Genomic DNA, 24,472 nt, shown 5'->3' on the forward strand with positions numbered 1-24,472 from the left:
AATATATTAATGAATCTGCTGACATATGCAAGGAAGCACTTGTCCTAACTTTGCAATATTGCAAACATTTTAATGGAAAAAAAGTCTGAATCTTTCCTTTTTGAAATAATGCCTGTGTTGATTTGGTAATAAGTGGCATGCAAATATTTGTTTGTGATGTTTAAAATGGGGTAAGTGTTGCTCTAAGAAATCCTGTGATTAACAAAATATCTTTTGTCTGGACATAATTTGACCTAATAGTCAAATAAAAAAAAGTTTCCTGGGCCTATTTATGAAAGATTTATCGACACATGGACTGGTACTCAAAGATCAACAAGAATGTTGGACATAGAAGCTTGGTTCATTGTGCCTTTCGTGTCAGTGTCCAACAAAAGTCGGCCGGCATTGATGGATTCCATTTGTCCTGAAACCACTGTTCCATGGTCGGAATGAAACCTTTCACGATGTTCATCACTGAATGAACCAAGATCAGCATCCAAATGCAAATGCAGAAAATGAATTTTCACTGACATGTTGCATTTTATGGTTTTGTCTGCTTGAAGTCGACTTAAAATATGACAGGAAGTCACAAAAATAGGTTATATCTAAAAATTGGTACATGATGGGAAATCTTGAAGGTGATCCGCAATGGTTAGCGCAATGCTGTTTCTGTGTCAAGTGATCAGGTCCGGGGTTTAAATCCCACGCTGTCTGTAAGGAGTTTGTACATTCTCTCCGGTGGCTCCTGTTTCCACTGATCAAAATATACCAGGGTTGCAGGTCAATCAGGTTTAATTGGGCAGCATGGGCTTGTGAGTGGAAAGGGCCTGGGCCTAAATTTTAAAATTTAAATTTAAATCCCTAAAATATACCCAAAAGTGTACAGCAAGCAAATTCTTTGTTGTCCAGTGTTAATTTTTTAAACTTGCCCAAGGATCTATTGAAGTGTCAGTTGACCTGAGTAATTGTACCTCATTGAGTGAAATGAAGTTTGAGCATTGTGTGTAAGCCTGTTTCTGTCTCTACCCCTATTGAAGAGGGTGGTGGTTATTGGTTCTGTTGCTGGACATTAATCATCTACATGGGATTTCACAGCAATGAGATTATTTGTTACCCTTTGTCTTTGTGTGCTGAGAGTTCGGAGGGGACTGACAATAAGCTACTCCGTGTCCGTTCCCTGTGGTGTTCGGGAAAAGTTCCTTTGTTAATTTGTCATTTGAGTGACAGTTGACCTCTGCCTAAAATATCCACCAGCTACCTTGGTTTGGAAGACTCTAAATTGGCCTGTCAAGAGTCCTCAGCTTCCTGGATGGTGGACGTCTCTCAGCCATTCTCAACCTTTTCCACTCCCACGCTGACATGTCTGTCCATGGCCTCGTGCGCTGCCAAACCAAGGCCCCCTGTAAATTGGAACAACACCTAATATTCCGTCTGGGCATTCTCCAACCGGATGAGATCAGCATCAACTATTTCTGCTAGCCCACTCCCCGTTCTCCGTCCCTTTCCCATCCCCCAGTTCTCTGCCTCTTCCCTCTCCATTCACAGAGCCACCCCCGCCTCCCCTGTTTGCTGGTGTCTGTCCCTTCCTTATCCACCTATTACCTCCTGCCCGTGGGACTGTGCTCCTCCCTCTGCTCCTCCACCCCGCCATTTTGTTCAGGTGCCTGCCTACATTTTTTCTCATACTTTGACGAAGGGCTCAAGCCCAAAACGTTGGTTCTGTATCTTTATCTTTACTATATAAAGGACACTGTTTGACCTGCTGAGTGTCTCCAGCATTATGTTTTGACATTCTCAGCCATTTTTTTGGCTGAGGACTCTGTTCAAAGTTTATGGGACCCTTCCCTGTAAAGCAGTCAATTTAAAAAAAATTAGACACAGCATGAGTCCATATCGCCCAATCTACACCCATTTGTCCTACATCGTTTTGAACGATGGGAGGAGTCTGGAGCCAACAGAGGAAATCCATGCAGACCTGGTGAGAACGTATAGTCAGCGCAGGATTTGAACCCCAGTCCCAATTGCTGGCGCTATAAAGGTGTTGCACTAACCGCTAGGCCAAGCATGCCACCCAAAGTCAAATTAGTTGGTTTCTTCCATACTTCTCTCCTACTGACTGCCTAATAAACATTTAATGATTTCAGTCTGTGCCCCCCTAAATGTGTTGAGGCCCCCTGGGGGCTGTATGGCCCTGTTGAGAATGGCTGGGCTAGGTCCAACTGCATGGTGTCGATCCACTTCCGACCAGCATTTGCTTCATCCTTGTGCCTCCTGGTTTTCACCAGGGAAGATTTGGCATTGTAGATAATCGCCACCGAGGATTGTGCGAAATTCCGCACGTTTGGGTTTTGCCAGAACCATGTGGTTCCAGATCTCTGATCAAACCTGGATTGACCAGCAGGATACCGGAGGGAATCTCTCCATGGCGTTAAGAAGCCAACAGGAGTCCTGGAGAAAACGCTCCCATTGGCTGAGTCAGACCTCATACAGGAAGATGGTTTTTGAAGTTCAATTATTCCAGTCCCAGGGTATCGCAGCAGGAGTTTCACAGCAGACCAACAACCTTCAGATGCTTTGTGCTTCCAATGCAAGGTAAGAAGTGGGATTGTTCAATTCTCAGAAAATGATCCATGCCGACATTCAGGAAGGTGATGTAAGAGGAAAGTAGTGATTGACAAAAGTGTAACTCCCTGAAGGTTACAATTCCTAAGTCTGCCACCATCAACATCTGACCCCACACTCACCTGTATTAGATACGCTGTGACAGAGCAGGCTATGGGCTGAGTATCCCGAAGCCAAGTGGTTCAGCTCTGGATACCAAAGGCTTTCCACAATTTAGAAGTCACGAGGACAATGGAATCGTCTTCACTTCAGAACGATTGCAACTCTGACATGAAGCAATCTGACACCATATCACTCATCTTGCCATCATAGTTTACACCAAAAGGAAACCAGAACATAAGAAACAGGAGCAGGAGTCAAGCCTGCTCCTCCATTCAATAAGATCATGGTCGATCTGCTGAGAGGCTCATCTCCACTGACCTGCCTTTTCCCCACATCCCTTAATTCCCATACTTTGTCAAAAAAATCTGTCCACCCTTGTCTTAAATATATTTACTGAGGTCACCTCCACTGTTTCAATGGGGAGCGAATTCCACAGATTCCCCACCCTCTGGGAAAAGCAGTTCCAACTCATCTCCATCCTGAATTCTACTTCCCTGAATTTTGAGACTAAAGCCCCCAGTTCTAGACTGCCCCACTAATGGAAAACAACTAGCCTACCTCTCTTATCTATGCCTTTCTTAATTTTATTAGGTTCGATAAGATTCCTTCTTGTTTTTCTAAATTCCATTGAGTACAGTCCCAGACGACGCGATCTCTCCTCATAGGCAAATTCCTCACCTCTGGAATCAATCTATTGAACCTCCTCCAAAAGCCAGTACTTCCCTCCTCAATTAAGAAGACCAGAACTGCACGCAGTACTCCCGATGTGCCTCAGCAGTTCCTTGTACAGTTGCACCATAACCTCCCTGCTCCTAAATTAAATCCCTCCAGCAATGAAGCCCAACATTCCATTTGTCTTCCTGATGGCCTGGTGCACCTGCAAACCAACCAAGTCCTTCTGCACAGCCGGACGCTGCAATCGCTTACCATTTAAATAATAATCTGATTTTCCATTTTTCTTTCCAACCTCACATTTACCAACATTGTGCTCCATCTGCCCACTCACTTAACCTATCTCTCTCTGCAGACATCTGTGTCCTTTGCAGAATTTGCTTTCCCACTCAATTTCGTGTCATCTGCAAACTTAGATACACAACACTCTGTCCCCTCTTCCAGATCATTAATGTATATTGTGAATAGTTGGGGGCCCACCACTGATTGCCAACCAGAAAAACACCCTGTGTCCCAACTCTCTGCTTTCTATTGGTTAACCAATCCTCTATCCATGCTAATACATCACCTCCCATCCCCACTCTATGCATTCTTATTTTGTGTACAAATATTTCTGCAGAAGTGCATTGAACACCTGGAAATCTGGGTAAACAATGTCTATCTGCTCCCCTCTAACTGCCATGCTTGTTATATTCTCAAATAAGTTTGTCAAACAGGACCTGTCTTTACTGAATCCATGCTGCATCTGCCTGGTGGATCCATTTTACTCCAGATACCTTGCTATTTCTTCTTTGATGGCTTCAAGCACTTTCCCCAACCACAGTCATTAAAATACCTGGCCTTCTGTTCCCTGCCTTTTGCCTATATCCTTTCTTGAATAGTGGTGTGAAATTCACCGTCTTCCAATCCACCAGGACCTGCTGAGAGTCCAGAGAATTTTGGTAAATTATCACCAAGCCTCTACTATGACTTCTGCCATTTCTTTCAGTATCCTGGGATGCATTCCATCAGGACCAGGGGACTTGTCTATCTTTACACCCACAAGTTTTCTCAGCAATAACTATTACGTCCACATCCTCGCCTGCCATAACAACCATAACATCTGCCTTTGTCGTGGTAGATGTGTCCTCCACTGTGAATAGTAACACAAAATAGTCATTCAAAGCCTCAGCCATTTCCTCATTGCCCACTACCTCACCTTCCAAGGGACCAACCATCACTAGGCCACCTTTTGCACTTCACATAGTTATAAAAACTTTTACTATCTGTTTTTATATTTTGTGCTAATCTTATTTCATTAGTCTATCTTCCTTTATTGCTCTTTTTTTGTTGCTTTTTGAAGCTTCCCAATTTTTCGAGTTTCCCTCTGCTCTTGGCGACTTTGTACGCACAAGCTTCACGTCTGATGCTTCCCTTTATTTCCTTAGTTATCCAAGGTTGGCTGTCCCCACCCTCACTTTCCTTGCATGCGTGTCTGTTAGCAGGTTCACTGTGCAACGTGACTGATCAGCTTTGAGTGCTCATTATTGTCTCTTGCTCTGCAGCTGAAGCACCGATGGCCGATAATGGGCAAAAGGTTGTACTGATTACAGGATGCTCGTCTGGAATTGGTTTAACACTCGCTGTCCAACTTGCAAATGATGCCAAGAAACAATATTATGGTAGGTATTTTATTGAAAAATTCTAATTTCAATAAGTGGTATTGCGCACAGCAGTGTAGCTTTAGGCATTAACTAATGGAGATCTTTTAAAGTCCTCGTAATTCCTTTTGGCTTTAAATATTTTTCACACGTTTATGTCATTTAGTGTTACAAAAAAATTCCAATGGCCTCTGAACAATTTTCGTAGTGAGTCTTTCAACCATTTAAAACCTACAAGAACATAGCAATCGTTTCCAAATCTTGCAGCTTGTGACACTTTCAGCTGCGGCACTGCTTTCTTTAAATACATTATTACCTTGTTTACGACTTTGTGATAGGATTATTCTGCACCCTAAGTGTGTGCGTGACATCTTGAAGACAAACTATGGTTCTGGTTCCGCACATTTAATAACCATTTCCATGGACCTTATTGCAGTAGCCCTTTCTCTATCGTAATTTGTGGACTTTCTCGATGTCATATGTTTCCATTAGAATAGTATTGTTCACATCACGTTCTAGTTTCAAGTTTGTCACTCAATTTCAATGGGTTTTTCTTTCTCTTCCCACCACTGTTTATTTACTTTAGGATCCATTATTATGGGTTTGTAAATCCGCGTGCTTTCTATGGGTCGCTGGTATGCTCTTGTGGTGTTGACGCATGTACGCACACGCAAAATCCTGCTAAATTTTAAAAAGTCTGGATTCTCGGGTGGTCCAGATTTGGATTTCTACTGTATATGAAATTGGCAGCTCAACACCGTGGGGATTTATTTTCCAATCTTATTTGGGAATCTTTGACAACAGGAGAGGAGCTAGCTGTCCTTTGTGCCATCACTGACACGGCATCGAGAACACTGCTTTAGCCAGGGCCCCTGTCTGTTTTTGACAGTGAGATAGTTAATAACCGGAGATGCATACTCGCTGAGGCAGCAAAATTGGAGGCAGTGCTGTCTATCAGCAAGAAAGACTAGTCTGAAATGTACAGCCAATTTCAGTTCTCCTTTAAAGTAAAACATGAAAGTCTAGATGCCGTGATCATAGTAAAAATGTAGAAATGCTGGTCTTGCATTGTCCATAGGAGGTAATGATATATAACCAACATTTCAGGCCTGAGCCCAGCTTCTTTAATTCGCTTGGAGTAGGTGGCTTGAAAGATGTGGTCCTGGTGTGTATTTAGCAAATAAAATATCAATCTGCTTTGACACCGGGTTCTCTTGCATTACAAATTTTGCCTGACCGGTGTGGAGAAATTTGCAGTAAAACTTCCCATTGTGATCCTGTTGGCGGTGACTTTTTAAACTCTCAACAGTTTGCTGATTCCTTCTCTTTCTGTAACATTTTTCTTCAAATGTTTAGTTCTGTTCATTAATTTGTCATCTTTATGCACAACACATTGCATATTTTAACCTTGAAACCAAGAGCAGCTTATTGTAAGAGGATTGTTTTCTTTACAGTAACATGTGGTTTGTCTGCTAAAGAATAGCTCTCATTAAACGCCAATTAACACACTGGAGCTCTGCACTGCCAGTATTAACTCCTTTACACAGAACTTCCCTTGCACATGTCATTAATATTGTTACGCATCCTTGCTGCAAGATTTACAGGAGTTTTTCTGTGACCTTTGATCAGTTTTATATTTTTAGATTGAACATCAGTGTCACAATTCTTGTACAAACATGTCACAAGAAAAATGATCATAGTTAACTCTTTGGACTCCTGGCATTTTTTAACCTTAACTAAAATGTTACTCCGGACTGGGTCCATGGGTAAACTACAGTACAAACCAGCTGGTGGATGGGTACAAAACCAGTCCCGGAAAACTGGGACAAGGAGCGTATGCATTGGTTGGTAGTCCCTGAAAACGGATTCATGGAGTCCAAAGGGTTAAGGCAGAGATCGATATGTTCCTGATTAGCCAGGGCATCGAAGATTATGGGGAGAAGGACGGGCACTGGGACAAAGTGGGAAAATGGCTCAGCTCTTAATTAAATAACGGGCTGAACAGCCTATTTCTGCTCCTTACTGAGGAGTCAATAACGTTGTCACACTGACTGGTCACTGCAGTTCTATGACTTAATCCAGGAAATGGAGTAATGGCCAAAGTCAGATCACCTCAGATCTTCTGAACATGATCAACATGCTGTGCATCCCATTGCTGCTATTTCTTGTCATTTAGTGTTGGCCAGGAAGAAGTACGGGTGACATTTTTCTCTGCAAATCATTAGACTGCAAGGAGGCCATTTGACCCAATCAGTCATTGCTCCTTGCAGTGCAATCCTATTGGTCAAGTTTATTGTCATCCGATTGAAGTACACCCGATGAAACAGCATTCTCCGGTCCTTGGTGCAAAAATATGAGACTCGCAATCAGACTTAACACACAAGCAATACATCTGCAGGACAAGTATTCACATATACAAATAAATAGTTTCATGAATATGAGAGTCTTGGATGGTTAGTGTGAGGTTGTTCAGCGTTCTCACTTCTACACAAAATTCTGTAAATACACATAAGTGTTGGAGAAACTCTGGAGGTCCTGCAGCATCCCATGGGTGGGGGGGGATATATAACCAATGATTCAGGCCTGGGCCCTCATCAAGGTGTGAGCAAAAAGGTGGCGAGAGGAGGGAAGGGGAAGGGAGGAGGAGCGCAGGCCAACAGCAAAGAAGTCATAGGTGGTCGAGGATAGGAGGAAAGGTGAGAACTGATCAGGGAAGGGGTGGCTCTGTGAATGGAGAGCTGGAGGAAAGAGTAGAGCCATCCACTTCTACCTAAAGGCACTGGTTCTGTTTTCGCCACCCCTGTAGTGACTTCCAAATTGTAAATTTTAAAGGAAAGCTCCACACGCCCTTTGTCAACATTTCAAAACTCTGCCCTGTGTTTGAGCCGATAAAAACGTCTTCATCCTGTTCTTTCCATCTTGAACCATCAGCGATCACATACATCTCTATTCTGCCACAAAATCCAAATGTTCAACAGTGGGACTCATTGTATTAGTCTTTCAGAAGGGAGTGAAACACGACAGTCTGCAGACGCTGTGATGGTAGTAAAAACGGATGCTGGCAGAGCTCATCAGGTCTCGCAGCATCCAGAGGAGGGAAAGATGTATTAACAAAATTAAGGGCTCAGGCCTGAAATGTCAGTAATACATCTTTCCCTCCTCTGGACGCTGGCTGAGTTCCTCCAGGATTTCTGTGTTTTTTAGTCTTTCATGTAACCTGACTGGTGTGATTAACCTGTGTAGTCTGGGGAAACTGCAGCAGGTACACAGGAAACGGCTGTTCAACTGATTCTGCTGTTGGTTCTTTTTTTCAATAAGTTATTGCTACGATGCGAGATTTAATTCGCAAAGGGAAGCTTGAAGAGGCTGCTGGAGAGACACTGAACAAAACGCTGCACATCCAACAGCTGGATGTTTGCAGTGAAGAGTCGGTGACGGATTGCCTCAGCAGTGTTCAGGGTGGAAGAGTTGACATTCTGGGTAAGCAAGTGAAGTAAACCTGTCAACATGGAATGCTGAATTCAACAAGGTCACCAACTCCAGTCCCCTCTCTTCCTAGTTTTCCAACTTTGAGTAGGATTTGTAATTTTGTGAATGAAGCCGTGTGCGTTTTGCGTTTGTTGTTCCACACACCCACCACACTGTGTGGAAAAAGGTGCTCCGCAGATCCCTTTTAAAACTTTTCCTTCTCACCTTCATCCTGTGCCGTCTGGTTCAAGACTCTCCCAAGTCTGGGGCAGGGGGAAAAAACTACTGAGTATTTAATTCGTGCCCCTCATAATTTTATAAACTTCTATCCGGCCCCCCTTGTGGTCTGAAAGGCTTGTAATGTTCAAAAACACAGAAATATGGAGGAACTTGTCTGTCTTGAACTGTCCATAGGAGATATTGACATTTCAGGTCTGAGCCCTTCTTCAAGGAATGTTCTATGTTCAGCGTCCTTTGCTCCGGGGAAGACTGTCCCAGCCCTTCTCATCTCTTTTTTATGAATCAAGGCCTCCAGTTTCTCGGTAGAAAGTTTGGTAGCCAGGGCATCTAGATTTGTATCAATCTGTAAAAGGGTTGGAGAGGTATTGAGGAACTTTGATCCCCAATCAGAGTCTGGAACTTGCTGTGTTTTTAAAAACACTCCCCTATAAATACTGTATCTAAACGTGTAATAGTCGATACTGTGTAAAAGTCGACCTCCCCCTGCTTTTGGCCCTGGCTGCCTGCCCAGCCGAGCTCATGACACCCCGAACGCAGACTTTCCACCCGGTCCCGGCCATCCGAGCTCCCGACACCTGGATTACCTCAGGTACTTAATGCAGTCAAAAGGTGTGTGTGTGTACATACGGTATTTTACAGGCTGCAGTGCGCGTTGACGGATAGAGACGGGAATTGGGAGCAATGCTATTTATAAAATGGAGTGTCTTTTTTGGAGTGAGTGACCTCGGTGAGGCCAGGATTTATTGTCCATTTGTAATTTCCCTTGAGGAAATGGCAGTGAGTTGCCCTGATCTGCAGTCCTCGGGTGAAGGTGTTCTGCAGTGTTGTTTGGACAGGGAGACCCAGCGATGATGGGGTTGAGCCACACATGGCAGGGTACCCCAGCCTCTGACTCAGCTGTAGGCCACTACATTTTTGCAGCTGGCTCAGTTGGAATTCTGATCAACGTTGGATCCCAGGATGTTGAGTGGTGGTAATGCCATTGAATATGAAGGGTGTGCGGTGATATACATTGCCATGGTGTGAACATGACTTTTCACTCACAAGCCCATCTGGATGGGTGGCCTAGGTCTTTCATGCAACATTAGACTTGCAACATTAGACATCTTCATAACACAGAATTAATTGTCCTTAAATGAATCATAGAAATCTACAGCACGGGCAGCAATGGGTTTTTTTTAAATTTTTTTATTTTTCACACCATAAATCACATTAGCCATGATATACACTATTTCTTTTTCACACATATACAGTGACTTTTTCTCCCCCCCCCTCCTCCCAAGCCACCCCCCCACCCCCCCCCCCCCTCTCATCCATTTTAGGTATACAATCTAGGTTGCATTAAGCCAGTCAGACAATGTTGTCATTCAACAAAATTACACCAGAAATTCTACTGAGTCCATTCTTTTCTTTCCTTCTCTTTCCATCAACTTAGGTAATGTTTGTCCCCGGTAGGTTTTCGCTATTGTATTTAATGTAAGGCTCCTATACTTGTTCGAATATTTCAATATTATTTCTTAACCTATATGTTATTTTTTCTAATGGAATACATTTATTCATTTAAATTTAGTAGTTTCTTCCTTTTTAATTTGGTTATGTATTCCATTAATATTTAAAGACATATAGTTCAGCGTAGCCCTTTTATATTTTGTTTATCTTCTCTTTCCGTTTTTCCATCATTACCTTTCCTCCTTTTCCATTTCTGTTTTCTTATTTTCAACTCTTTATAAGACAACATTTCTACAACATCCAACATTTTCCTTATTCTCCTATTTCTATCTTATTTATCCCCAATCTCCCCTTCACCTCCTGAGTTGTCCTTTATCCCTTGTCGGACAACCACATCTCCCCTCTCCATTTGGATTTGCGAATCCACTCGCAAGCGTCAACTGATTTTGCAGTGACCGCTATTTCCCCCCACCCCGCCTCCCCCAGAAAAGATTTCACTTTTCATATGTCACAAAGGTCACTCTTTTAATTCCCTCCTTATTCTCTCTATTCCATTACCTTCCCTTATTAATTCTTGTCTATACTATCTATATTTTCCTCTAAGTACAGATACATTCATGTATGCTCATTGTCTCTATTCACTCTTATACCTCTTTACCCGCATACATATCAATCGTGATCATTTTTACTCTCATTACCCGTCTTCATCCCTCAGTCTATTTTTGTCTTTACCCACATACATATCAATCGTGATCATTTTTACTCTCATTACCCGTCTTCCTCCCTCAGTCTATTTTTGTAATTGTTCTGCAAATTTTCGTGCTTCTTCTGGATCCGAGAATAGTCTGTTTTGTTGTCCTGGAATAAATATTTTCAATACCGCTGGATGCTTTAGTATAAATTTATACCCTTTCTTCCATAAAATCGCCTTTGCTGTATTGAACTCTTTTCTCTTCTTTAGGAGTTCAAAACTTATATCTGGATAAATGAAGATTTTTTGCCCTTTGTACTCCAGTGGCTTGTTGCCCTCTCTTACTTTTTCCATTGTCTTCTCCAGTACCTTTTCTCTTGTAGTATATCTTAGGAATTTTACTACAATAGATCTTGGTTTTTGTTGTGGTTGTGGTTTAGAGGCCAATGCTCTATGTGCCCTTTCTATTTCCATTTCTTGCTGTAGTTCTGGACATCCTAGGGTCTTAGGGATCCACTCTTTTATAAACTCCCTCATATTCTTGCCTTCTTCATCTTCCTTAAGGCCCACTATCTTTATGTTATTTCTTCTGTTATGGTTTTCCATTGTATCTATTTTTTGAGCTAGTAGTTCTTGTGTCTCTTTAGTTTTTTTATTAGATTTCTCCAATTTCTTTTTTAAGTCTTCTACCTCCATTTCTGCTGCTACTGCCCGCTCTTCCATCTTGTCCATTTTCTTTCCCATTTCTGTTAAGGTCATCTCCATTTTATTTATTTTCTCTTCTGTGTTGTTTATTCTTTTTCTTAAATCCTTAAATTCCTGTGTTTGCCATTCTTTAAATGACTCCATGTATCCTTTAATAAGAGCAAGTATATCCTTTACCTTGCCTTTCTTTTCTTCTTCTATTTCCCTGTACTCTTCCTCTTCTTCTTCCTCTGGGTTGACCATCTGTTGTTTCTTTGATGCCCTTTCCTCCTCTTCTTTCTTGTTTCTATTGTCTTCTGTGGTCTCTTCTTGCTGCAGGTGTTCTGCAGCTGTTGTTGCCGGCTGTGGAGATCGACTCCCCAGCTGGTCCCCCCTCCCGTCGGTGTGTTTTTTTTCATTCGCATCGCGCATGCGCAAAGTATCGCGCATGCGCGGTTGCGCACTTTTACTCGGCTCTGCGAGCCATTTTTGTAGTCCATTATTTACCGACCTGAGGGAGCGGGTTTCTCTCTCCGCAGCGGGCCTCTTCGGACAGGTAAGGCCTTCACCTTTTTCCTCCTTTGTCTTCTCTTCCTCTCTTCTTACCGTTGCTTTCGATTTTTCTTTTTTTGTCGCCATCTTCTTTCCACCTTTATACTCACTTTTCTGTAACTTTTATTTCTGTGCCTTTGTGTTTTCCTTTGTTTTTCCCGACTTTTCTGGAGAGGGGCAGCAATGGTTGATGTAGTGGTTATCACAGGACCCTTACAGTGCCAGCGATTGGGTCTAGGGTTCAAATCCTGTGCTGTCTACTATTTGTACATTCTCCCCACGTCTGCATGGGTTTCCCTGAGGGCTCCACTTTCCTCTCACCCTTCAATTGGTTGTAATTGGCAGCACAGGCTTGTGGGCCGAAATGGCCTGTTACCATGCTGGATGTCTAAATTTTACATTTATCTTTAAAAATTTAACTTAAATTTGGCATAAGACTTTTGGCCCAGTGTCGTGCTGGCCCAATAACCTACTCTATCAACTGCCACGAATTTCCCAACTGCATAACTCTCAGTTTTTCCTCAATTCCATGTACTGTACAAGATCCTATTGTACCTGCTTCCACCATGCACTCTCCGAGGAAAATCTTACTTCTTGTATCCTCCCCCTGTACTTACTCCCAAGCACCTTAAAACTATGCCCCCTGGGAAAATGCCTCAATCAGGTCACCCCTCATCCTCCAAGAAAAGACGAGCTCTCCAATCCAGGCAACATCATTGTAAATCTCTTCCCCACCCTCTCTACACCCTCTCATCTGTCCTTCAGTGAAGTGACCAGAACTGAACATTCTATTCCAAGTAGGGTCTAACCAAGGCTTTGTATAGCTGCAACGATACCTTATGGGTCTTGAACTTGATCCCATGGTTAATGAAGGGCAAATCACCATTCACCTTCTAAACAATGGGTGGCACAACAGCGCCAGCGACCCAGGTTAGAATCTGGCTCTGTCTATAAGAAATTTGTACGTTATCCCCGTGTCTGAATAGGTTTCCTCCCACTCTTCAAAACGTACGGGGTTGTAAGTTAATTTGGGTTTAAATGACCCGAATTGGCTTCTACTGTGTTGCAATTTAAAAATTAAGTAAAATTTTAACCGATCTACTTGTATTCCCACATCAGGGAAAGTAAAATTGAGCTCATTGCTTTTACACTAAAATGGAAACCATTGAGCTTTATGATCATTAATTGTTTTGCTTTATTTATATAGTGAACAATGCAGGGGTTGGGAAGATTGGTCCAATAGAAAGTCTAAGCATGCAAGAAATGAAGAACATGTTTGACACAAACTTCTTTGGAGTAGTTCGCATGGTTAAGGCTGTGCTCCCGGGAATGAAGAGAAGAAGAAATGGTCACATTGTTATGATGAGCAGTGTGATGGGACTTCAAGGTATTGTCATCTCCGGTCTGAATTGTGAACACATTTCTCTTGTTTCTGTACATACTCATGTAATAGTTGAGTTTTTTGGACCAATATTTGGGCAGATTTGGTGGTGTGGGGGTGGGGGGGGAGGAGTTGACTTTTAGACGGGTCTTACTTTTGACCGTGTTAAGTACCTGCGTTGTTTGAGGTGTCGGGAGCTTGGATAAGTGGGCAGACTGGGCATCAGGGGGCTGTCAGGGCGACAGGAGATCGGATGGGGGAGGGCTATCGGGGCACCAAGAGCTTGGGTGGGCTCCCAGCCGAACTGAAAGTTCACGGTTGGGCGGTTGGTCAACTTTACACAGATCATATGGAAAACAGCGCAGTTCTTTTGGCCAAAACGGGTTGGGGGTGGTCGACGTATGGGATCGACTATTTCACTAGTATATACGCTAACTGAGACACACGTTTTTAAATGTGTAGGTGAAGCCAGAATCATCAGCTTGTGCTTCAAAGCTGGTGGGGTGGTTAGTCACTGAGATGCATGCCCACGTCCTGACAGGGGTGGGGGCTCATGCCTGAGCACGTCCCCAGTCTTCAGATTGTCCAAACCTAGACCCAGAAACCCAGTGATTGGTCTGCGCCTGAAGCCTTTTATCCTTGGCTGCTCTTACTCCAATTTAAAGTAAGTTGCAAGGGTAACAGGCCCACACGGCCCAATTGACCGAAAACCCCCAGTATGTTTTGAACGGTGGGATGAAACCGGAGCACCCAGAGACCCACGCGGGATTGGAATTCTGGTCGCTGGCACTGTAACAGCATTTCGCTAACTGCTAAAAAAAATGTGTTTGTGGGATGTAGATATCACCATCAATGCCAACATTTATTGCCCCTCTCAAATTGGCTCTGAACAGAGGAGACATTTGAGTGCCCTTGGTGCATTATATACAGGCCAGCCCAGGTAAGGGTGAGGTGTTTCATTTCCTTCCCTGAAAGACTAGTGAACAGGATTAGGTTGTGAGGCAACCAGTCGTTTCACAGTTACTGAACAAGATTTTTTTTTCTCTATCTCGATGCCTAGTTTAATTACGTGATTTTAAATTCCCCAGCTGCCAGACTTCCACCTCTTGATCCATAGCAGGAACTCTGACTCCTAGACACGTAACAGTCATTACTATAAGTTTCGACCGACAGGAAATATTCCCTGCAGCAGAGAAAATGAAGGAAATGCACTTTGGCTCTGTAGGTCACCACTTCAGCCTCCTGGAGTTTCGAGGAATAGGGGCATGCACTCTTTGGGAAGGAACGGGCGCACACGTGAGAGGGGAACATTGTATCTTTGGAAAACCTGTTGGGGAGAAACTCCTTTGCTTGCCACCACTTTAAAAAAAAATGCTAACAGTTGGTTGACTTGCACTATTTTTATTTATTTTGTGGGGGTGGGGGGTTTATATAAATGTTTGCACTGTGATTTCAGAAACTATTTTCTTTTGCACAGGAGTTGTATTCAATGACATCTACGCTGCCTCTAAGTTTGCCTTGGAGGGATTTTGTGAAAGTCTTGCTGTTCAGCTTTTGAAGTTCAATATATAGTAAGTAAATTTCCTGTCCACTATTTGTTGGTTGCACAGAGCTGCTCAGATTGAGTTCATATGCTGATCTCTAACGAGCATTGTGCAATGAATCTTGTTTGTTTGTAGCAAGATGTGTAGTCAGTGCATGGAAGGCCAACAGCCAATTTGGGGGCCTGCTGCTGCAAACTTTGGTAGCCTTGAGGATGAGAGATTGTGCAAGCAATTGGGTGCTTAGGGGTTTTTTTTATCCTCTCCTTTTCAGTGTTTCACTGATTGAACCTGGCCCTGTAAACACAGAATTTGAAATGAAACTTCTGAAGGAAGTGTCTTGCTCAGAATTTCCAGGAACAGACTCCGAGACAATCCATTACTTTAAAGATGTCTACCTGCCTGCAGCCTGTGATATTTTTGCAACAATGGGACAATCTCCAGCGACAATTGCCAAGGTAAATGGCTACAAAATAAGAGCAAAACTAACTTACCGAAGGCAGAGTTAACAATTACAGAGTTTATTATTGGAGCAGAATTTGACTTAAATAGAATATCAGGTAATGAGGGGAGGAGGTGTGGTGCATAGAAAGATTTTGCTTCCCCAGTTCTTTAAATAGACTGCTTGATTCAAGATTCCTTTATTGTCAGGTAATAAAGACAGTGCAATATTACATGGAATTTGTTTTCATCTGCTGTAAGGTAGGCAGATTAGCAGAAATTGCCCGAAGCGCCTCTTACATTCAGAGAAAGTAAAAGAGTCTCACATGTGGGCGAGCCTTCAGGGCCTGGTTTGGCCTCACCAGTCACTTCCAGACCCACAGCCACCAATCGCCCTTTGATTTTGAAATCACGGTTGACTACGAAGGACGAACAAGAACATTTAAAATGTATATAAATATTTTGTAACATGTATGTAATATTTTTCCATATCTTGTGGCTCTCAAACACCTGAAGTTTACTGTACATGGATCTTGCATTAAGCAAGTTTGGCCTACCCTGACCTATTGAATGGCACAGCAGTCTTGACCAGATAGTCTACTCCTGTTCAAAGAACAACCTCTCTCAGGTCAATAGCCCTGATGTCAAGGCCCTAATTAAGTTTGGCCTAGGCTAAAAGGTTTGCTTGAGTGAGGCTGGATGCAGGTCAGGGAGTTTGGAAAGTTTTTTAAAAACATTATTGTTTTCTTGAGTTCAACATAAAACATCAACTGTATTTCTCAGCATCAAAAAAAAAAATTCAATTTCACTGATTTTATTTTTACTTTGTCACAAGGCAACTATCAAGGTGATAAAAATGGAACCACCTGTATTTCGGTACCAAACCAACGTGCTGTACACACCACTAACAGCAATGAAATATGCTGACACCACGGGAAATCTGTCCGTTCGAATGTTTTACAACTTACTTTTCAGTGGAACTCTCTTTAAAGTAAGTTTAACCTTCTTCAGAATTGTCACCTGCAGCTGCTTTCGAAATCGTGCCGTTTCACCCATTTGATTAAACATTGACGCACTAGCTTTCAGGGAAATAAAACAGCTTCATTTATAGCGGTGTTGCCTTGTGCATTTCTGTACAAAAGAGGTCAAGATTCGGTACTTACTGTATACACTTGTGTAATAGATCCTGTGTAAAAGTTTAACACCCCCCCCCCCATCTTTTTTTGGCCCTGCCTGCCCGAGGTCCCGCTGCCCAACTGCAGACCTTCGCCTCCATATGATCATTGATTTCCTGCTAATTTTACAAAGGAAAAAAAATGTAGTTTTCACTGTAATAGAAGAGTTCTGTTATTCAAATACCAGGATCAATACAAACTGAAATAAATAAAGAAAGCTAATGATTACCTACATTGATAGTGATGTCTTGTTTTTCCTGGGAATGTAACTAACAGGGCTGAGACAGTGAAGGAAAACCATACATGGAGCAGTAGTAGACAGTTTGGCCCATCAAGTCTGCCCTGCCTTCTCCCCTATTCAGATGCCAATCAATCGCTGCCTTAAATACATCCAATGCAGTTGCCTGTGGTAGCAAATTCCAGAGGTTCACTGCACTCTAGCTAAAGAAGTTTTCTCTGCAACTGTTTTAAAATGGGTGCCCATCAATTCTGTGGTGCCCTCTTGTCCTGGACTCCCTGGCCATGGGAAACTACTCTGCCACATCTACTCTGTCCAGACCTTTCAAACTTGAAATGCTTCTACGAGGTCACCCATTCATTCTTGAGTTCCAAGTACAGGGTGTAAAATATCTGGATTTTCAGAGACAGTGCATGAAGTACCAGCTGTGGATTATTGCAAGGGTGTGTGGGATTGAGAGCAACTTGGATATCAGACAAAGGAGTGGAAAATGGTGGCATTAACCAATTGAAGCACCAGGTTATGCAAGTGAGCTGGCTTGAGGATAAAGAATTTGGAAAAGTACGGTGGTCTGGTTGAAAGCTACCTATATTTATTCTGTTCCCAGATGTAGTAAAACAACCCTCACCTCAGTCTTCATTTATTCTCCCTGCAAACCTGAGAACAGATCATGTGCCGAGTTTAGTTCAAATTCCAACTTCCATACACAATACCTCACAATCCTGTGATTATAAATGGGCTTCTACTTCATGTAGGCAGGCACACCAAGGGAAACATTTAATATTATTGTTAAATACAAAGGCCTGCAGTGTGGAAATGATAATCAGACAAACCCATACATCCACGAGTTACAGAACTAGACCACCTTGGCCAATGGTTTTTAATGCTGTCCTGGCAGATTTCTCCACAGCCTCTCATCCAGTACACGCAATTGCCGCAACCTTTACTCAAGGTGAATGCTGCATGTCTCTTGCATGGAGATCAATGGGCAAACCTGGTTCTGAGCTGGCACCTGATTCTGCTGGCCCCATTGATGAAGCACCCTTTCTAAACATGAAGCAAGGGGAACGGTGTGACTGCAATCAACCCTTTTCAGAGAAGATAATCTGATTCCTCCATTTTATAAATCTCTACCTAGCTTACAGTTCAATAACATCATGACGCTTTGTCACGCTCAATAGGAGCTTTTGGGTAAACACCTTCTGGAACTCTACACCCTTGGAACAAGCAACCATCTTACCTGGTCTTGAAGTGGTGTCCTTTCCTCATTGCAGGATTACTTAAAAACTCAGCACACAGAAGTAATGACAGACTACAGATCCAAAGATGTACAATTTATTTCTTGAAAATTAAACTTTCATTGCAGCAATGTTGAATTATGTCAAAGCATAAACTTTAAATGAAGAAAATAAATACACCAAGCAGGCGACTCAAATAATTTGGGGCTCCATAAATTAAAATAGGTTCAGATGCTCATCGTGGTATCAATAATTGCTACAAACCACAAGGACGTTATAGGAACTTACAAGGACAAGACACAAGGTGTGGAATATACCACCATTCCAGCCAGAGAAGGCAGTTTTCTTGGTCTGTATATAAGCAAAAGGCACTTGCACCAAGGGTTAACAGCTGCTCACTGTCTAACCTTGCACAAGAATGGTCATTCAGGAAGGCCAGAAGAACAGACAATGATAAAGGTGTGGTGAAGGAGACCACATGAGGGCTACAAAATAGAAGGACATAATTTGAGCACTAATTTCAATACAAATTCTACATAAGATCATAAGAAAATTGTATAAATATTTATACCCCCTTTGTTTTTAAAAAACATCAATTTTTACACAAGTTAACAATTCCTATCTCAATAGCTGAACACAAACCGTTTCCAAGACAGGAAAGACAAATCAGAAGTTCTCATAGAACTGCTCTAAGTTCACTACAAATAAACAAAAATGAGCCCTCTTTATACAAACTACTGGAAATCAAGAATTGAGTCACAATTTGCCCTGTGCACATAGATAAGTCTTTCACCCCTTCTCTGGCAAGCCAATTTCAAGTAGCATGTTCCACCAATCCCACATCCATTGAAAAATAAAATAAGATTCAACTACAACCAAAATAAGGATATTAAAAGGCAAGCAACCCTTAAAAATCTCCAGTCATTTCCCCCAAGTACCAAATACTCGATGGCCAAAATAAAAGTCTACATTTGTATGAGCGTCTTTAGCTTGGAGAACGAGTAACTGAAGTGAACCATCTTTTAAATGCAAAGTCATGCAGACAAAAGGTGAAGGAGGGTGTCAGGACACCGCACAAGGTACTGCTGACAAAATGGAGGGTCTTGCAGTTAAAAACCACTCTTGCTTTGGAGAGCAGACAAACTCAAAAGGGAACTCATTCCAAGCAGTGGATGAATTTCATTGGGACTATTCTCCATATCCCAAGAGTTTGGTCATTAAGGTTCAGAAAGAAAACACTTCCCACTACAATGTCATAGAAAGATACATCTTATAATGTATTACATATGTACAGATCAATCAGCCAATTTATTTGCTTTTTCTCATGTTTATCTAACTCAAATTGCCACAAGAGCCAGTAATTTTACACACTGGGAACTCAGTACCGATTCTTTCTCCCAATGACCACGTCGAGGTTCAATGGCGAATTGCCAAGAAATTGACCGATCCAAAATTGGCAGGCTTCACACGGAGGAATCTCGAATTTCACGCCCGTTGCTGGTCTTTTTTACTTTTGTTACACTTGCCAATAAACCTGATTCGGTGAGTCTGGTGAAGACAAGATTTTAATTTTAGAGATACAGTACGGTGAAGGGCCCTTCCAGTCCACGCCACCAAATACACTCAATTAACCTTCTAACCTCATACGTCTTTCGAATGCAGGAGCACCCAGAGGAAATCCACACATATGGGGGGGGGGGGGAATGTGCAAACTCCTTACGGACAGTGGCGTATTCAAACCTGGGTCACTGTGCTGTAATAGTGTCACCATAACCGCGATGTTGGGAGAAGTCATTGATGGCACAGTCCATCTCAAGAAAATGTACAAATGTTGGAGCATGGTCTGAGGCAATGTATTCTCGTTTGATCATAGCTCCACAGATATAGGTTGTACCTCTTTAATCTGGCGATGTTGGGACTTGGCTATTGCCAAACCACAGAAAACAGGAATTGACCCTCAAGGGATCCCCCATCTACACCTATCAAAGGTAGAACAAAGCTTAAACAGGAAATAATATTGTGGGGCGGCACAGTTAGCGAGGTGGTTAGCCCAACGCCTTTACAACAACACCAATCAGGACATTAGTACCGTGGGACTCGAACCCTGCTCCCGATTCAACCTTCACAGTGCCAGTGATCGGGACCAGGGTTTGAGTTGCGCGCTGTCTGGAAGGAGTTTGTACAAACAGCAGCAGATTTAAAACGTGCCGGACCACGGGAGTTGCTGGATCACAGAGTGCCGGATAATAGTTCAACCTGTCACACTACACCAGATGCTCAGTGCACCTGATAATCCAGGCTTGCACTCGTGAGGCTGTTGTCTTTCAAGTGAGACACCGATTGAGGGCTCCCTCAGAACTTGCAGGTGCACAGGCTGGTGAATTAATTGGGCAGGGTAACTTGTTCTTATTGTGTAGGCAAGTGGGGGTAGGGGGCAGAGAATAAGATGGGATCCAAGCAAGTGGGTGGTTGATGGTTGGTGCTGACTCTAGGCTTAAGGGCCTGCTGTATTCCATGCCTCAATTGCAATACAATTGCTGAAGTATGTTCTCTCTACAAGATATATGATGAGGTGAGATGGATGGAATAGAAGGAAGCCATTCAGTTATCCAGTTAACCCAGCCGATAAAAATCCAAATTCCCAACTCTTGATCCATAGCCTTGTGTCTGTGGCTCTTCAAGTGGTCACCCATGGACCGGGCAAGGACCAGCAGAGTTTACAGACTACTGGACGTTATCCCTACTAATACCCAAACATTTATACCCGGTATTTCACTTTTAAAAATAGTTCGATAGTGGTAGCGAATTGATTAAAGGTTAAAAAGGGTACAGGAAGCACAGAAACATTCCAGTGAAGGATACCTGCCACAAACCTCCCCATATTCCCTACCCATCTCTGCCTCTGGATTCGAACCCCACTAGAACTCTAATCCCACCCACTCCCCAGATCCAGGCCAATGAGCAAGTCAGACACCAAACTGTCGGGATTTCTGAACCATCAGGTGACTGGAGTTTTACTTGGATGGGTCAGAAACTCTCAGATCAACTGAAGCATTGTCCTCCGGAGTTTGCCACATTGGTGCAGAGGAATTAGCAGTGAAGGTATTCACCGCGACAAATTGGGAGATGCACCAATGACAAGGTGGGTTTGGTAGGTACTCACACTTCATCCATCGTCAGGTCCTCCTCATCCTGTGGTAGCTGTAGATAGGGGTTGTTGGAGGCTGGTCGAAACTTGAACCCCGTTAGTACAAAGAACACCAGTGTTGACACCTCCACTAGGAACTAAAGAGAATTTTTTTTCTTCAGAAAATGATTGTAAACAGACAAAGTAGATCAGCTACTGCTTAATTTTTAAATTAAAAAAAAATTTAGGCATACAGCACAGTAACAGGCCATTTCGGCCCATGAATCCGTGCCATCCAATTACACCAAGTATCCTACAATCCCCGCTATGTTTTGAAGGGTGGGAGGAATCCGGAGCACCCGGAGGAAATGCCACGCAGACTCGGGGAGAACGTTCCAACTCCTTACAGACGGCACTGGATTCGAACCCCGGTCGGTCCCAATCTCTGGGGCTATAAAGACATCGCACTAACCGCGACGCCAACCGGCCGCCCAATACCAACCCAAACTGCCAAATAAATAGGCAAACTTGTGGTCTTTAAGGGAGAGTGTAAATCAAAAATCTTATCTTTTATGCAAGTCCAAGTTATTCAGAAACCTCCTTTGACCCAACTTGTCCATGCTGACCAAGGTGTTTTTCTGAGCTGGTCCCATTTGCCTGAGTTTTACCACATCCTGCTAAACCTCTCACCCAGCATACAGCATCTTTCAGCTGCTCCCATCAGGAAAGAGATCCAGGAGGATCAGAGCCAGCTCCACCAGGGTGAGGAACAGCTTCTTCCCACGGGCAGTGAGAATGCTGAACGACCCAAGGAACTGCTCAGACTGATCCTCCGAGTCTCTCATATTCATGAAATTATATTTATTCATTTATTTGTACACGTGAATACTTGTCCTGAATGTGCATTGTTTGTCTGGATATGTATTATGACTGGTTGTGTGTCTGCATGTTTTGCCCCAAGGACGTAGAATCCCATTTCGTTGTGTTGTACCTGTGCAACCGGATGATAATAAACTTGACTTGAAACTTCTCCAATCCATCTACCTGTCCAAATGCATTTTAACTGTTATAAATGTACCTGTCCCTACCACTTCCCCTCTCAGCTTGTTCCTATTGTCCTCTCTTTGGAAAAACATGCCTCACAGGTCCCCTTTAAAACTTTTCCCTCACCTCATCTTACAATTTTCACCGAGAAGGCCGCTTGTGCTCACTTGAAGCAAGCGAGGCTCCCAGATTAAAATAATCAGTGCACCAAGTTTTCATTGAATCTATACAGGCAAGTTTTGCCTGAAAAAGCAAGCGGATGAACTAGCTAAAGCTCAGAACAGATTGTGCAATAAACCAGCTTCAGCTGCAATAACCATATAACCATTTACGGAGAGGAAACAGGCCATGTCGGCCTTTCGAGTCCGTACGGTTCACTAGGACAACTCCACTAGCTCAAACCTCCCGCTCACCGCCAAATAACCCTCCGACCCCCCTCACCTCCAGGTACACATCCAACCTTCTCTTAAATGACAGAAGGGACCCTGCCGCAACTATCTCATTCGGAAGCTCACTCCATTCTACCATCACTCGCTGAGTGAAAAAGCCACCTCTAATATTTCTCCTAAAGTGTTGCCCCCTTACCCTTAACTCATGGCCTCTTGTTTCAACCTCCCCTGCCCTCAGGGGAAAAGTCTGTTTATGTCTAGTCTATCTATTCCTTTCACAATTTTAAATACCTCTATCAAGTCCCCTCTCAGTCGTCTATGATCCAATGTAATAATAAACCTTACCCTAAGTCTGGTCTTGAAAAGGGGACCCCAACCATCTCTCTCCACGGCACTGACTGACTTGCTAAGGGTCAGGGTTTCAGCACCTGCAGTTTCTCAAGACTCTCCTTGGCTTAACAGATTACACCAAAATGTTTATCCCAGTTCTAATGAATCCGAAACATAATCAGCTTTTCTCTCCATAAATGGGCCCAGTTTGCTGCTTTCGGTATTTTCTGTTCCACTTGGAGTTCTCCATTCGGATGTCGTTTTAGACAATTACACTTCCGAGAGAGGTGGATTGGACTTTAATGTGTTTCAATCATTTATCAATGTGACTTCCTTTCAGTGACCCCTGTTTTCCATCTCCCTCACCAGTAACTAAAACTTGACAATATAGACCACCAGGATTTACTTACATTGTACATCCACTGCCACTGAAATGGAACAGTGAACTTAAGAAGAATCGCGATGATCCTGGTGAAATATATGTAACAAACAATCTGAACAAGAGAAAACAATGATTATTAAGTGAAAACAATAACTGTGGAGAACATAAACAGATATCTTTCTGATATATACTGGTGCCATTCACTAGTCTGGCATACTCACTACCTGGGGTATCTAAAAGGAGCAAGGCTAAGATAATGCTCCACCATTTAATGCTAAATGGTGATAACACTGGACCACAAACATTTTTCTTCCTGAATACTTTTGGGTGTATTTTATGGATTTTGGGCTGCCAGTCACCTTAAAATTTTCCTATCACGTACCATTTATATAAAACTATTTTTTAAGATTTCCTACCATATTTTTTAAGTCTACTTCAAATAAACAAAACAATCAAGTGCGACATGTCGTTGAAAATTCATTTTCTACATTTGCACTTGGACGTCTTCCCTGCTGATCTTGGTGCCGTCAGTGACGAACACGGTGAAAGGTTATGACCATGAAAAAGCGGTATCAGGGCAACTGGAATCCATCAGTGCTGGCCGACTATTGTTGGACACTGACATGAAAGGCATCAGATGCTGAGTACAAACAAAAATCAGCGGCAAAGCATTTTTGGTCATTTGAACTAACACAAATTGTCAGCATCATGATGCGATTAAACATGGTAAATTCAATCCAAGTTAATTTAATGTTTCTCCAACTTCCTACTTCATACAGAAAATCGGAAATTATATTTTGTTCAGCTTTGTTTTCTATCGTAATCCCAATGTTTTTTCAAGAAGAAAACCTTTTGAAAAAATGTTGTCCCGTGTTATTAATTCTCATTACTGGTCGTTCATGTGTGTTTTAAGTCTCTGATTCTAAGCTTAGAATTAGAGAGACAGGCTCAGAATAAGGAAGCAGCTATTTCCCTGTATAAATTAGAAAATCGGGAACCTTGGGAATTCTCAATTCCACAGGACTTGATGTTAGACTGCCAAAATCATTGCATCAGATCTTTAGTGTTAAAGAATGGTGAAAGCAGC

At 42.7% G+C, this 24,472-nt stretch overlaps 2 protein-coding genes across 3 annotated transcripts in view; one reads left to right on the forward strand and one right to left on the reverse strand.

Moving 5' to 3' along the window:
* Window positions 1-372: 372 nt before the first annotated feature.
* On the forward strand, window positions 373-16,854 carry rdh8a (retinol dehydrogenase 8a). The gene is made up of 7 exons (XM_069927314.1): window positions 373-2,571; window positions 4,920-5,036; window positions 8,334-8,495; window positions 13,307-13,486; window positions 14,958-15,051; window positions 15,296-15,479; window positions 16,298-16,854. The coding sequence occupies exons 1-7, from the start codon at window positions 2,565-2,567 to the stop codon at window positions 16,520-16,522; spliced, it is 969 nt and encodes a 322-aa protein (XP_069783415.1). The 5' UTR covers window positions 373-2,564; the 3' UTR covers window positions 16,523-16,854.
* Window positions 16,855-18,196: 1,342 nt separating this feature from the next.
* The window catches only part of LOC138758422 (protein GPR107), a 78,205-nt gene continuing 71,929 nt past the window's right edge, over window positions 18,197-24,472 (reverse strand). For both annotated transcript variants that reach the window (XM_069927318.1, XM_069927317.1), the window contains exons 16-18: window positions 23,414-23,497; window positions 21,277-21,398; window positions 18,197-19,661 (exon numbers count right to left, since the gene is read on the reverse strand). In XM_069927318.1, the coding sequence (XP_069783419.1) occupies window positions 19,577-19,661; window positions 21,277-21,398; window positions 23,414-23,497 (291 nt within the window). In that variant the 3' untranslated portion in view covers window positions 18,197-19,576. The remainder of the gene's footprint in view (window positions 19,662-21,276; window positions 21,399-23,413; window positions 23,498-24,472) is intronic.

This window comes from Narcine bancroftii, chromosome 3, assembly GCF_036971445.1.
Source record: "Narcine bancroftii isolate sNarBan1 chromosome 3, sNarBan1.hap1, whole genome shotgun sequence".
Lineage (NCBI taxonomy): Eukaryota > Metazoa > Chordata > Chondrichthyes > Torpediniformes > Narcinidae > Narcine > Narcine bancroftii.